Below are 15,690 nucleotides of genomic sequence, written 5' to 3' on the forward strand. Positions count from 1 at the left end.
CGCCATCCTTGTTTTTAACAAAGAAGAAGCCAGCAGCCAGAGGAGAAGAGGAAGGTCTAATATGACCCTTGCTCAGGCTATCCGCAATGTATTCCTTGAGAGCTAGCCTCTCGGGACCTGAGATATTAAACATTCTAGCTTTAGGTAACTTGGCCCCTGGTTTCAACCTAATAGCACAGTCATAGGGGCGATGCGGTGGTAGTTCCGAACAACCCTTCTCAGAAAATACATCCGCATAATCCAGCAACGGCTCCGGGATACTGGGGGTCAAAGCGGAAATACATGTAGCCAGGCACCTCTCCTGCCACTCCCTGCTCCACTGAATTATGTCCTGGGTCTTCCAATCAATAACAGGATTATGCATTGACAACCATGGAAAGCCCAGAACCATCTGAGCCGGTAAGTTACTAAGCACCTTACAAGTTACCTGCTCTGAGTGTAATACTCCGATGTGGAGTTGTATATCCAACACACACTCTGTGATCTCCCCTTGAGACAACGGGGAAGCATTGATGGTAACCACCCGGATGGGGTTGGGCAATTTCTCCACCGGAAATCCCGCTGTATGCGCGAACCTCTCATCAATGAGATTGGCAGCTGAGCCACTATCAATAAATACTGTAATAGAGAGCATTTGCCCCCCAAGTACCACCCTAGCAGGGAGCATACACTGGGAAACCATGACGGAGGATACACAAAGGCTCAGACTAGACTCCTCCAAACCCTCTGAGCCTATCAGTTTCCGCCGGCGCGCCCTTCTTAGGTACCAGGGGGCAAGCGTTAATAAAATGTCCTCCTTTGCCACAAAAAAAACAGAGCCCCTGCCTTCTGTGCCAAGGACGTTTAGGCTTGTTACTCGGTGACTGTGCTATACCAGCGATCTGCATGGGTTCCACGGATTCACCCGCGGCAACCTCACCGACCACTCCCCCACCTCCCGGAGGCAACGAAACCAGCGCCCCCTGACGGAGACGTCGGTCTATGCGTACTACAAGTGCCATCGCAGCCTCCAGAGAGGCGGGAGTCTCGTACATTAGGAGAGTCTGTTTAACCCTTCCAGAAACCCCATGCAAAAATTGACTTCTAAGCGCAGGGTCATTCCACTGCGTGTCCACCGCCCAGCGCCGGAATTCCGTGCAGTAATCCTCAGCTGGTCGATCACCCTGTAGCAGTGAGCGTATCTTAGACTCTGCTAAGTTTAATCTATCCGGATCGTCATAGATCAAACCCAGAGCAGAGAAAAAAAAATCTACAGATTCAAATGCCGGTGAGTCTGAAGGGAGTGAAAAGGCCCAGGCCTGTGGGTCACCACTCAGCAAAGAAATCACCAAGCCCACGCGTTGAGCCTCATTACCTGAGGAATGTGGACGCATACGGAAATACAATTTGCATGATTCACGAAACACCGTGAACTTACCACGATCACCAGCAAATCGTTCAGGAAGGGGAAACTTGGGCTCAGCTGCCCTGGCTGCAGCCTCAGCAGGTACTGCAGGAGCTGACAGGCCTTGTTGCTGGACCGCCCCCCTGAGTTCAGTGACCTGTATGGATAGAGCCTCCAGCTGCTTGGTTAGGGAAAGTATAGGATCCATAGTAAGTAACCCCTATATTCCCTATCTATACCTTTTTTTTTTTTTCTCTCACTTTATTATTTGGGTCGACTATAATGTCATGGTATGCCTAGGTTACTTTAGGCAAAAACCCCGGGACCCCTGCGATGTCCCTCAGACTAGGGGAACCCTGTCTGTCCCTCTACCCAGGGTTTACACTGAAGGTGTGCCTGCCTGAGCCTCCACCCTGTCCCTGTCTCCTGTCCAGCCCTAAGCTGAACCCACCACCCTCCACCCAGTGAGGGGACCAGACACCAGACCCCACAAATACGTATGGACAGGGGTAAAAGAAACACCACACAGTTAATACACAAGGGAATACAATAATGTGCAAGGGCAACCAAATATATGTATAACAGATTGGAGAAAGAACCACTGAGGGATATACTGCACCAGATATCAGACGCTCCAACACCACCACTGCTGACCGGTATTGCTAGCACTAGGCTAAAGCTATAGTCGGCGACGCCCATAGTCAGGACGAACTATTTAAAGACCAAGGGCGTGGCCCAGCCCTCAGCCAGCATGACAACCTAGTTAACCCTATCCCGACTGGAACAGAATACCCAACAGGGTATTACCGCTGTCTGCCGGACACCCTGGTGTGAACAGTGTCCGACATGACAGGTTGGTTGCTGGCTTACCCCCTTTCCAGCTGGTGGCGACTGGCCTCCGCGTCTCGGGCTTCCGGTTGGCCTCGTGGTTGTCGGCGATCTGCGCCGCTTTGTCCGCGTTCGTTGGTTCACGGTCCAGGATGAACTGTCGGACCTCAGCTGGGCAGAGATGCAGGAACTGGTCTTTGATCATCAGGTCCCGTAGCTGCTCAAAGGTTTCAACGGACAGTCCATGGATCCACTGGTCAAAGTGGGTCCTGAGTCCTTGCACCACATCACTGTAGCTATCATGTGGGCCACGTTGGAGGTGCCGGAACTTCTTTCGGTATACCTCAGGTGTCAGCCGGTATTTGGCGATCAGCGCCTGCTTTATGGCGACATAGTCGTCATCGGCTTCTGGCGGAAGAGAAGCAAATGCCTCCAGGGCTTTGCCTTTTAGCCCTGGGGTCAAGTACCTTGCCCATTGGTCTCTAGGCGGCTGGTACTGTCTGCAGGCTTTCTCAAAGGCTCGCAGGAACGTGTCCAAGTCCCCGTCCTTTTCCATCACGGGAAAATGCTCTGGCCGGGGTTTAGGAGTCTGGACGCTGCTGGGCTCACGGCTTCGGGCTGTGGGGGCATTCCCACCCCGCTGGAGTACCTCCAGTTCATGGGCCCTCTGCGCCTGGCGCTCGGCTCTCTCAGCCTCAGCTTGGTGCTCGGCTCGCTGCTCTGCTCTCTCTCGAGCTTGCTGGATCAGCCTCACTCGCCCATCACTGTCTTCGGCGGGGAGTTCGTCCAAGGCCATTTGCAGATAGGGGTCCACCCCGTTATGGTTGAATGTGGGGCCAGCGCTCATGAGTGGAGCCTCTGCTGCAGCCCCATTGCCACTTGAGCCCGCTTCTGCGTTCGCTGGGCTCTGGTCGTTTTCCCGTTGCACCAGAGCCGCGATCATTTGGGCTTTGTTTTTGTTCGTGGTGTCGATCCGCCACACCCCGCAGAGGGCAATAAGAGATGCCTTGTTATGCTGCTTATACCACTCTGCTCCCATCGTAGCCATGGTTGCCAAATAAAAGACAGAAAAGAAAAACGGAGAAAAAGGGAGGGAATACTTGCAAGTACACACTAATGTCTCAGGACTAGTAACCACTGAGTCTGTTCTCCAAAACCTATGATGCAGGATTCCCGCAGGAACCGTGCAGGTCTTTAGTGAGAGGAATGATTGCTCAAACCAAATCACTAATGCTCTAGGATTATCCCACCGCTCTGCCACCAATATGTGACGAACAGCCCACCGCCGTTCGTCCACTTACGGGCGACACTAACGGGGGTCCCGCTGCCACCAAAACGCGACGGACAGCGGACCCTGTGTCACCACTATGTCACAATCCCACCACTGACACCGGTGTATCAGCGGACGGAGGGGCGTGACACAATGCCGGCACACGGCTATCACAGGCGCAGTGGGGCTTATCTTAGTTATCCCAACACTGGCACCATGTGACCAAAAATATCCAGCAAGCTAATCTCGCTCTACAATTTGCCGCAGGGGGAGTTTAATTTGGATGCCCCACCACTGCTATCAATCTTCCAAGTACTGCGGGGATTTATGTATATCCCACTTTCTCAGTTCCACTTTGGAACTTGCAGCTCTCCGGCGCCCCCTTACCCTCAGGTCAGTCAGGGAACTGCACCTAGGATAATTGGTCGCCGGACGGGCTGCCTGTTGTGAACCGGCAATTAGGCTTCTGCAGTAAGGGAATTATGAATGCTGGTGCCGCAGACCCTTATTCAGCTATATAAGACCCTTCTAGACTGCCAGCAAGCCGCAATAGCCGTGCACAACGCGCTGCCACCAGTCACGGTTACTTAATTCACAGTGTTAAATTAAGAGGGTCCATGGCAAACCCCTTGAATTAGTAGCGATTATCTATCAAAGGCGTATAGTTAGAGTCTTAGAGCATAGAGACAGATCTAAATAATTATTTCATTTATTTTCCGAAAGAGGACAGTGATTACAGATAAAAGTTGCTATAAAATTGAGACATAAAATATGTACAGTACAGGTATAAAATAAAAGTGGAGAAAACAAAGAGAGTACACTCACAGTTCCATATTGTTCCTTAGGCAGACCATGCGGCTAAGGTGGGTGGAGGCGGAGCTGCACTTCTCCGCTCATCTGGGTCTTTCTAGCACGACGACTTGAGTTGTTCTGCCCTGGTTTTGTCCAGGAAATGCTTTATAGACTTGCTATGTGACATCACGGAGAGATGCATGCTGGGTTAATCCCACCTCTCCCTTTTGGATTTAGAATTACACTAGAAAACTTATACTAATCATAACTCCGTGGGGGCAGCCCGCACAGACATATATAGGGCATCATTGGTTGTGATTTGTTGAGTACAATAATTCAAGACCAAATATGCAGTAGTTCTGATACACCGTTTAGCTGGAACACATATCTCAGGTTCTGAAAGGATTACGCTTCGCCAGAACCACGGCAGCGACGCTGTGACCGCCCGGATTACAAAAATGTGATTTTCATATCTCTAGGGTATTTGGTTCTTATGGTATAGTCTCTCATAGTTTTATTCGTTTCAAACAAAGAAGTTTTTCCCGCTCTGAAGAGGAGAGAAGGAAACAAATGGTTGTAACAGCAGGGGGGTCTCCTATTACTAGTGCGAACACAGGCTGTAGAGGAGGGGGGGTGGCACTGCTCTGTCTGTGTGTGAAGGGAGGAGGGATGAAGCTGCAGAGCTAGCAGCCTGGATTGTCATATCTGCCGGATCTTTCTGGAAAGTTACAACAGAAAACATCATATTTTGTGGACAAAACCCCATACCTCACAGACATTGTACATCACAGACGACCTAAGCGGACCTCCGGATAAATGGCGAGTGGTAGGTGGGTGCCCGGGTACACATTACACACTGGGCCCCCAGAGTGGCCGGCGACCTCCCCGAGCTCAGCACAGGAGACAGAGCGGAAATCAACTGGAAACTTTATTAATATAAAAACGGCTTCTGCGGAGGACTGAGGGCGGAGGATGGAGGACTGAGGGAGGTGGGTGGAGGACTGAGGGCGGTGGGTGGAGGACTGAGGGCGGAGGGTGGAGGACTGAGGGCGGAGGGTGGAGGACTGAGGGCGGAGGGTGGAGGACTGAGGGCGGAGGGTGGAGGACTGAGGGCGGAGGGTGGAGGACTGAGGGCGGAGGATGGAGGTCGGAGGTTTTATTTCTTCTCCACTGTGGATACAAACTTCTGGATGTCACGGGCGAGAAGTTCAGGCTCCTCGAAAGCGGCAAAATGTCCTCCACGCGGCATGAAGGTGTAAGTCACAATGTTCCGGTACTTATCTTTAGCCAATACCCTGGGAGCGTGAGCGACCTCATTGGGAAAAGCAGCGATACCGGTGGGAACGTACACGGGGGTCCTAAAATACAGACAGATATATCTTTATATATGTACAGCTGGTATAACCTGTATATAATTATATATGTACAGCTGGTATAACCTGGGCCTCTCCTGTATATAATTATATATGTACAGCCGGTATAACCTGGGCATCTCCTGTATATAATTATATATGTACAGCCGGTATAACCTGGGCATCTCCTGTATATAATTATATATGTACAGCCGGTATAACCTGGGCCTCTCCTGTATATAATTATATATGTACAGCCGGTATAACCTGGGCATCTCCTGTATATAATTATATATGTACAGCCGGTATAACCTGGGCATCTCCTGTATATAATTATATATGTACAGCCGGTATAACCTGGGCCTCTCCTGTATATAATTATATATGTACAGCCGGTATAACCTGGGCATCTCCTGTATATAATTATATATGTACAGCCGGTATAACCTGGGCATCTCCTGTATATAATTATATATGTACAGCCGGTATAACCTGGGCATCTCCTGTATATAATTATATATGTACAGCCGGTATAACCTGGGCATCTCCTGTATATAATTATATATGTACAGCTGGTATAACCTGGGCATCTCCTGTATATAATTATATATGTACAGCCAGTATCGCAGCTACAGCCACAAAATTTGTCACGGTCACACGTCTGGACCCCGAGAGTGTCCTAAGCTATGTTGTGAGGCGAAATTTTAACCCTGCGCATTCCAATTCACCAAACAATTTTTCCCCTATCTACATACTGGGGAAAAAGTGTATGCGTGTCAAGCCCCGCCCCTCATTATGATGTCACAATGGTTGCCATGGCGTCTTTGCACCTGAAGGAAAAACTAAAAATGTTGTTTATCAAAAGGCACTCGAATAAATAGTACAAGATTACTTCACATTACTTGACCAATTTATTTAAATCTGTGTGGAATATCTCTGGTGTTGAAATATCTGTTGTGAAACATGGATTTTTGTGAGTACTCACCGTAAAATCCTTTTCTCCGAGACGCTCATTGGGGGACACAGGTACTGTGGGTGTATGCTACTGCCATCTGGAGGCTGACACTAGGCAATACAACACAAGGTTAGCTCCTCCCCCGCCGCATACACCCTCGCCCCGATTGCGGGCGGAAACCAGTTTTTTGCTTAGTGTCCTATGGAGGCACACACAGTCTGGATCTCTCCAGACTATTTTTTTCTAGTTTACTGCAAAAGCAGTAGGAGAGCAATAACCATTAACCTTAATGCACTAAACAATATGTCTGGCAAAGGACCACCCTGACCTTCACCACAACATACACATTAATCAAATAAACAAGAGCCAACAGGCTAACAGGGTGGGTGCTGTGTCCCCCAATGAGCGTCTCGGAGAAAAGGCGAGTACTCACAAAAATCCATGTTTCTCCTTCGTCTCATTGGGGGACACAGGTACTGTGGGACGTCCTAAAGCAGTCCCTGGGTGGGAGATTGACTCACCTATCCAAGCTCCATGCACCCCTTGTTTAAAAGGTGCGTTACCGCTGCTTGGAGAATCCTTCTACCCAGGTTCGCATCCACCGAAGCCTGAGTATGGACAATGTAACATCTAGTAAATGTGTACAGGCTGGACCAGGTTGCTGCTTTGCATACCTGCTCCGCCGCCGAAGCGCCCAGGAGGCGCCCACTGCCTGAGTAAAATGCGCTTTGATCCCTGATGGAACCAGCGCCCCTCTGATGCGATAGGCCTCTTGAATAGTTAAATGGATCCCTCTAGCTATGGTCGATTTTTGAGGCAGCGAGTCCCTTCCTGGGCCCTTCAGGGAGCACGAACGGCGCATCCGTCTGGCGCAAGGGTGCTGTCCTTGACACGTACCTCCGGAGAGCTCTTACCAGGCCAAACGTGTGCAGCGCTTCTTCCATGCGATGCACTGATACCTGACAGGACGAGCGCAAGACAATATCCTCCTTGATATGGAATGAGGACACCTCTTTGGAAGAAAAAAGGGGGGAGCTGACTTAAGCACCACCATATCTTGCGGAAAGCGAGGAACGGTGCTCTGCACGACAGCGCCGCCAACTCCAACAATCGCCTAACTGGGGTGACGGCTACCAAAAATACCCCCTTCCACAACGAAATGGTAAAGGAAAGACCTGTAGCGGCTCAAAGGGAGCTTCCTGCAGAACACTCAGGACTAGGATAAGGTCCCCGGTGCCCATTGGCGCCTTATAGGGAGGTACTAGATGAGAGACTCCCTGGATGAAAGCCTTTACCTGCATATTAGTAGCCATTCTACACTCGGATAGGAATGATAATGCCGATATCCGACTTCTAAGAGAGCTCGGGGTAATCCTGCATCTAGGCCCAACTGGAGAGAGGCCAAGATGCCAGGAATAGAGAATGTCCGGGGCGAAAGACCATGCTCTCGACCCTAAGCAAAGAACAACTTTCAGGAGTAACGATAGACTCTCGCCGAGGTATGCTTCCTAGCACTAACCATTGTAGCGCCCACCTCGTGGTGAAAACCCCGCTTGAGCTAGAATCCAAGATTCAACGGCCATGCCATGTAACCCAGGGCCCCCCCAAGTTCGGGTGGCAGATCGGTCCTTGGGACAGCCGATCCGCACACTGCGGCAATCGCCTCTGGATGTCGGTGAGCCGCTGTATCGGATCTGCATAGCATGCCCGTCAGGGCCCATCTGGTGCCAGCAGCTCTACTGGTACCCCTTCTACCTTGATCTTTCTGATAACTCCTGGAAGCGATGGTAACGGAGGAAACAGGTATGGAAAGGCGAAACTGGTCCCCTGGTAGAACCAACGCCTCCACCCCGAACACTCGTGGGACCCGTGCCCGAGCAACGAACACGGGCACCTTGGCGATCATTTTGGACGCCATCAGATCTACATCTGGTGTCCCCCATCGTTGCAAATATGCTGAACAACCTCAGGGTGCCGGGCCCCTCCCCAGCCACGACCTCCTGTCGGCTGAGGAAGTAGACTGCCCAATTCTCTACCCCTGGGACGTGGCCCGCCAAAAATACCGCTGGATGTTCTCGGCTCACTGCCGGACGTGTCCCGTCTCACGCATGGTTGTCCTGCTGCGCGTGCCCCTTTAATGATTTACGTAAGCCACTACTGTGGCATTGACTGACTGACTCCAAACGGGTGGTTCGGCTAGGAAGTGCCGAAAATACTGCAGCGTCCGCCGGACTATACGTATCTCCAACAAGCTGACCTGGAGGCGTGCCTCCTGTCGCGACCATTGGCCCCGAGTCCTGTGGTAATGAAACATTGCTCCCCAGGCCCAGGAGGCTGGCATCTGTTGTGACCACTAGCCAGTGCTCTGGGGAAAAAGGTTTACCCTGAAGAAGCGAAGATCTGACCGTCCACCACTCCAGTGACTATCTGAGCTGAGAGGATAGCTGGCACCGCTGATCGAGGGCAAATGGATTCTTATCCCAATCTAACAAGAGAGCCTGCTGTAGCGGGTGAAGGAAGGAAACTGGGCAAACGGAATCACTCTCTTTGCTGCCACCATCTTCCCCAGCATCCTCATCCCGAAACGAATGGAGTGAGGAACTGGCTGCTGGAGCTTCTGGACTCCCTGCTGGAGCGGTACGGCTCTGTTTTGAGGGAGACTCACCAACCCTCGGGAGGTATCGAAGATCATTCCTAGGAAGAAAATCCTGTGGGTTGGGACAAGGGATGACCTTTCCCTGTTGACCAACCATCCTAAGCGGAATAGCGTATCTTAGCGTAATGCTGACATTCTCCTTGCCTGCTCAAAAAGAGGGACCCTTCACCTAGAGGTCGTCTAAGTATGCAAGACGACTATGCCCCGAGAGTGTAAGACGGCCCTCACGCCTATGCAGGTAGACATCCTAAAAACCGACTTAGGCTATGTATTCTCTCTGCACCATGCCCGATATAACCGAACGAAGCTATTCCATCCTGAAATGTGTGACCCTGATGAACTTGTTCAGGAGCCTCAGGTTCAAAATCGTCCTGACTGTCCCGTCCCTTTCGGGGACTGTGAAGAGATTGGAATAAAACCTCTGAGCTGTCATGTCGGCGGTCACGGCTGCACCCGCTCCCGCCCCTCCTCCAGCGGCGACCGCCGCCACCTCCTCCTACCGGCGTCCTCGCCGCGGCGCGCTCCCACGCTCTGCCTCCCCTCCTGTGACGGCACCGCGCTCCTTCCTTAGGGCGCGCGCGCGCGCACCAGCGTCCCCTCTTCCGCCTACGGGGGGTGGCGCCGGGGGCGGCACGTACCGCCCGCTTCCGGACCCTAGGGTATTTCTGGCGCGCTCTCTATTGAGAGGACGCCTGAGTGTTGCTGTGCGCTCGCCACGCTGCGCTTTGGCCCCCTACCGGTTCCTATAGTGCCGCCTGTTTCCCGTCTGTCTTCCCCTTGGCTTCCAGCCCCCGCTCTGCATCCTTGTTCCCAGTGTTCGTTCACCCTGCATGACTGCTCTGTTCTCCCTTCTGGTACCCCCCTTGTGTGCTTCCTCCCGGTCCTCTCCCCTCTAGTACCTGCTCCCTGTCTGTCTACCCATCCAGTAGTCCTGTTAGGTCCTTTACCTCTCAGTCCAGTACTCCTGCCTACGGGCGCCTCTTGTCCTTTGAGCCGCCCCTCCTGGTACCGGCTGTCGCGGTTCTGTCCTCGGTGGTCTTGCCCCAAACGATCCCTGTATAGGGGTCGGTCTTCACCTGAGCGCTCGACCCCCGGGGCTCCAGATCCGCGACCCAGAGGGTCCACTCTCGGACGTCCTTTTCCGAAAAACGTCACAGTACACTCAGGCCACCGCCGGTGCCACGGCTGCCACGCAGAAGGAACTGTTGTTCCTGCGTGAAAATCAGGCCCGAATCATGGCTTTTATGAAGTCCATGGACACCCGTTTGTCCGCTATGCAGACCTCTGACCCCGGGCATGCTCCCCTCCTAGCCAGCCTGCAGCAGGAGCTCGCGCAGCAGCGCGATGCCCAGTCCCACGTTTTGGGGTATATGGCGTCCATCGATGACCGACTGCTTGCCTTGCAGTCCGCTGCGGTCGTCTCTAACCCTCACAGGGACGCCGTCTCCTCCCCGCCCCCCCGCCTGGGTAAGCCTCCCAGATATGGTGGAGATCCTAAACTTTGTCGGGGCTTTTTAAACCAGTGCAGACTGCACTTCGAGCTGTTGCCCCAACAATATCCCACGGATCGCGCCAAGGTGGCGTTCATAGTATCCCACCTCGAGGGAGAAGCCCTGTCCTGGGTGAACCCTCTTTGGGAGAGGGATGATCCTGTCGTAGCGAATATCCAGAACTTCCTGGAAACATTTCGTAGGGTGTTTGACGAACCCGGCCGCTTGGCTTCTACCACAGAAGCTCTCTTTAATCTCCGCCAAGGGTCGCTTACTGTGGGGCAGTACGCCATCCGTTTTCGGACGTTGTCGTCTGAACTCGGATGGAATAATGAGGCACTTGTGGGTGCCTTCTGGAGAGGCCTTTCCAGCAAGATTAAAGACGAGCTAGCCGGTCGGGATACCCCCACCTCTCTGGAGGACCTTATAGCCCTGGCTACGCGCATAGACCTCCGTTTTTTGGAGCGCTCGCGGGAATCGGTTAGAGAACGCAGACCCTTCAGGCTATATCAAGCGCCCATTCCACGCTCTGCTGCTCCCTCTACTAGCAGCGTCCCCGAGCCCATGCAGGTTGATCGGGGCAGGTTGACTGAGCAGCGTCGCAGAGAGAGGATGACTAACGGGCTCTGCCTGTACTGTGGTGGGGCTAATCATTTCATCCGCACTTGTCCTGAGAGGCCGGGAAACGCCTCCACCTAGGTCAGGTAAGAGAGGTCTCCCTAGGTGATCATAATTCCTCTCTGCCTCTTACCCTTTCAGCCTTAATTATTTCAGGACGGGAGCGCAGATCTGTGGAGGCGTATGTGGACTCGGGTGCGGCTGGCAATTTCATCCGGCAGCAAGAGGTAATAATAATAATAATAAAAAATTTTATTTTTATAGCGCCGACATATTCCGCAGCACTTTACATTTCAGAGGGGATTTGTACAGACAATAGACATTACAGCATAACAATAATCATATACAGTAGATTATAACAAATACCAAGAGGAGTGAGGGCCCTGCTCGCAAGCTTACAGTCTATGAGGAAAGAGGTAGACACGAAAGGTGGGTGGTAACAGTTGCCCTGATTGTATGGACCAGCCATAATGTTAGGTGTGTAACAGTACGGACACAGAGGGCTAATGGTTGCATAAAGCATGTGGGAAAATGATGCTGGGAACCTGGTTATGGTAAAACTTTTGGCTCTGCCACACAGGGATAGATTAGGTTAATGTGTTGAGGCGATAGGCCAGTCTGAATAAATGCGTTTTCAGGACACGCTTAAAGTTGTGGGGATTGGGGACTAATCGTATTGACCTGGGAAGTGCATTATAAAGAATTGGCGTGGCACGTGTAAAGTCTTGGAGACGGGAGTGGGAGGTTCTGACTATTGAGGATACTAACCTCAGGTCATCAGCAGAATGGAGGGCGCGGGTAGGGTGGTATACTGAAACAAGGGAGGAGATGTAGGGTGGTGCTGAGCCATGGAGGGCTTTGTGGGTGAGGGTAATAAGTTTATACTGAATTCTGGAGTGGATGGGTAGCCAGTGTAATGACTGGCACAAGGTAGAGGCATCGGTGTAACGATTGGTGAGGAATATGATCCTGGCTGCAGCATTCAAGACAGATTGGAGAGGGGAGAGTTTGGTAAGAGGGAGACCGATTAGAAGAGAGTTACAATAGTCGAGATGAGAATGAATAAGAGAAACAGTAAGAGTTTTTGCAGAGTCAAAAGTAAGAAAAGGTCGAATTCTAGAAATGTTTTTGAGGTGCAGAAGAGGTGGACCAACTTCAGATTCCGGTGGTTATCCTAAAAGACCCACGGGCTATCACCTCCGTCGATGGAACACCCCTTCCCGGGCTCGTTACCAGGATCACGACCGAAGTGGACTTACAAATTGGAGCGCTTCATTTTGAAAAAATAGCCTTCTATGTGCTGCCTAAATTGTCTCACGCTGTCCTCCTTGGATTACCCTGGCTTCGGCTGCACGAGCCAGTTGTCGACTGGCGCTCAGGGGAGATCCTCCGCTGGGGTCAATCCTGCCACACTCGTTGTTTGCAATCCGTCCGCCATCCTCGTCTCCTGCCTACGCCGACCAATCTCACGGGTCTCCCCGCACCGTACTACGCGTACGCCGACGTTTTCAGTAAAAAAGAAGCGGAGTCTCTGCCTCCGCATCGGGCCTATGACTGCCCTATCAACTTGCTTCCTGGAGCCACTCCGCCCAGGGGGAGGACGTATCCCCTATCTCCAGCAGAGACCTCGGCTATGACTGAATACATCCGGGAGAACTTGGCGAAGGGGTTCATCCGAAAGTCCTCGTCCCCAGCTGGTGCAGGCTTCTTCTTTGTTCGGAAGAAAGACGGATCTCTTACACCATGTATCGACTACCGGGGCCTGAACAATATTACAGTTAAGAATCGATACCCACTTCCGCTTATCCCAGAACTCTTTGACCGGCTGAGAGGGGCTCGAATCTTCACGAAGCTGGACCTGCGGGGAGCCTACAATTTGATCCGGATTCGCGCAGGCGACGAATGGAAGACGGCCTTCAATACCCGTGATGGTCATTATGAGTATTTAGTCATGCCGTTTGGTCTCTGCAATGCTCCAGCTGTCTTCCAGGAGTTCGTTAATGAGGTGTTTCGGGACCTTCTGTACACTTGCGTAATAGTGTATTTAGACGGTATCCTCATCTTCTCGCCTGACCTTCCCTCCCATCGGAGAAGCGTACGCATGGTCCTGCACCGTCTCCGGGAGAATCACCTCTACGCCAAGATTGAGAAATGTCTCTTCGAGCAGACCACGTTACCCTTCTTGGGGCATATCATCACAGATTCCAGTCTGAAGATGGATCCCGAGAAACTCTCGGCGGTACTCAAGTGGCCCCGTCCTGTCGGAATCAAAGCCATCCAGCGTTTCCTCGGATTCGCGAATTATTACCGACAGTTCGTGCCGCATTTTTCCTCGTTGACCAAACCTATCTCAGCCTTGACCCGCAAAGGAACTAAGCCTGATCACTGGTCCTCCGAGGCGGAAGATGCCTTTCTGGTGCTGAAACGCTCCTTTGCAGCAGCACCGGTCCTACATCGGCCGGTGGCCAGTAGGCCTTTTGTTCTTGAAGTGGACGCCTCCTCCACCGGAGCTGGGGCGGTCCTCTCCCAGCGAGTTCCCCCTGGACGTCTGGTCCCCTGCGGGTTCTTTTCCAAGTCCTTCTCGCCAGCAGAGTGCAACTACTCCATCGGTGATCGGGAGTTGCTGGCCATCAAGATGGCTCTGGAGGAGTGGTGGTACCTGCTCGAGGGGGCTGTGCACCCCTTTACCATCTTCACGGACCACAAGAATTTGGCCTATCTGCAGTCCGCCCAAAGGCTCAATTCCAGACAAGCCAGATGGGCCTTGTATTTTTCTCGATTCGACTTCCAGCTTCACTTCCGGCCCGGTAATAAGAACACCAAAGCAGATGCACTTTCCAGATCTCTACAGTCGCCAGAAGAGGACGAGAGCCCCTCGTATATTATCGAGCCTGCCAAAGTGATCACCGTGGCCCCGGTGAACTTTTCTACTCCTCCACCAGGCAAGACCTTCGTGCCTCAGAATAAACGTCTGGAGGTGTTGCGCTGGGGGCACTCCTCCAAGGTTGTGGGGCACGTGGGGTCCAAGAAGACTCTATCGCTTCTCTCACGTTATTACTGGTGGGCCACCCTTCGCCAAGACGTGGCAGATTTTGTTGCCTCTTGCTCAACCTGTGCGCAGAACAAGGTTCCAAGAACTTTGCCCTCCGGTCTTCTCCATCCGTTGCCGTGCCGGAGGCCCCTTGGCAGCAAATTGCCATGGACTTTATAACCGACTTGCCCTGCTCAGCTGGTTGCACCACCATCTTAGTCGTGGCGGACCGCTTCTCTAAGATGGCTCATTTTATCCCCCTGACCGGGCTGCCCTCCGCTCCGAAGTTGGCCGAGATCTTCATCCATCAGATCTTCAGGTTGCATGGTCTTCCCCTCCGGATTGTGTCTGATCGAGGGGTCCAATTTACTTCTCGCTTCTGGAGGGCTCTATGTCAGCTTATGGGTACGTCCCTCGACTTCTCCTCCGCCTATCACCCGCAGACCAATGGGCAGGTAGAACGGATTAACCAGGACCTAACGACTTACCTGCGCCACTTCTCCAATGCCCACCAGGATAATTGGGTCTCTCTTCTACCCTGGGCTGAATTCGCCCATAATAACCACCCCAGTGAGTCGACCACCAAAACTCCGTTCTTTGTGGTTTCTGGTCGCAATCCTGGTGTTCCACTACCCTTGGTCGCCTCTTCAGGAGTTCCCGCAGCTGATGCCCTCGCCACAGAATTTTCGAATATTTGGAAGGAGACCAGAGAGGCTCTGGTGAAGACCAGTGCCCGAATCAAAAGACATGCAGACAAGAGACGGAGGGACCTTCCCCCGTACCACCCTGGTGATAAGGTCTGGCTCTCAAACAAGCACATCCGCCAGAAAGTTCCTTCCTATAAGCTGTGTCCTCGTTACATCGGTCCCTTCGAGGTACTAAAACGCATCAATGAAGTGTCTTACAAACTGAGGTTGCCGGCTTCACTCCGGGTCCCTAACGCCTTTCATGTCTCGCTCTTGAAACCTGTAGTTCTGAATCGGTTCCAACCGGTCTTCGTTGCCCCTCCTTTACCTATTGGGTCGGATGACATCTTTGAAGTAAAAGATATTTTAGCCATGAAGAGAGTCAGGGGGAAGACTTTCTTTCTCATTGAGTGGAAGGGATTTGGTCCTGAGGAAAGGTCTTGGGAGCCTCAAAAGAATATCAACGCTCCTCTAATTGTAAAAAAGTTTCTGGCCAATCTCAGAAAGGGGGGATGTAAAGAGGGGGGTACTGTCATGTCGGCGGTCACGGCTGCACCCGCTCCCGCCCCTCCTCCAGCGGCGACCGCCGCCACCTCCTCCTACCGGCGTCCTCGCCGCGGCGCGCTCC

The 15,690-nt window shown here is 52.4% G+C and overlaps 1 protein-coding gene across 1 annotated transcript in view; it reads right to left on the reverse strand.

The window, feature by feature from the left end:
• Positions 1 to 5,184: 5,184 nt before the first annotated feature.
• LOC141060004 (epoxide hydrolase 1-like) overlaps positions 5,185 to 15,690 on the reverse strand; it is a 54,281-nt gene continuing 43,775 nt past the window's right edge. The window contains exon 10 of the mRNA XM_073556247.1: positions 5,185 to 5,632. Coding sequence (XP_073412348.1) covers positions 5,431 to 5,632 — 202 coding nt within the window. The 3' untranslated portion in view covers positions 5,185 to 5,430. The remainder of the gene's footprint in view (positions 5,633 to 15,690) is intronic.

The sequence above is a fragment of the Dendrobates tinctorius genome, unplaced genomic scaffold (assembly GCF_039654945.1).
Source record: "Dendrobates tinctorius isolate UK_male_01 unplaced genomic scaffold, ASM3965494v1 ptg000232l, whole genome shotgun sequence".
In the NCBI taxonomy this organism is placed as follows: Eukaryota; Metazoa; Chordata; class Amphibia; order Anura; family Dendrobatidae; genus Dendrobates; species Dendrobates tinctorius.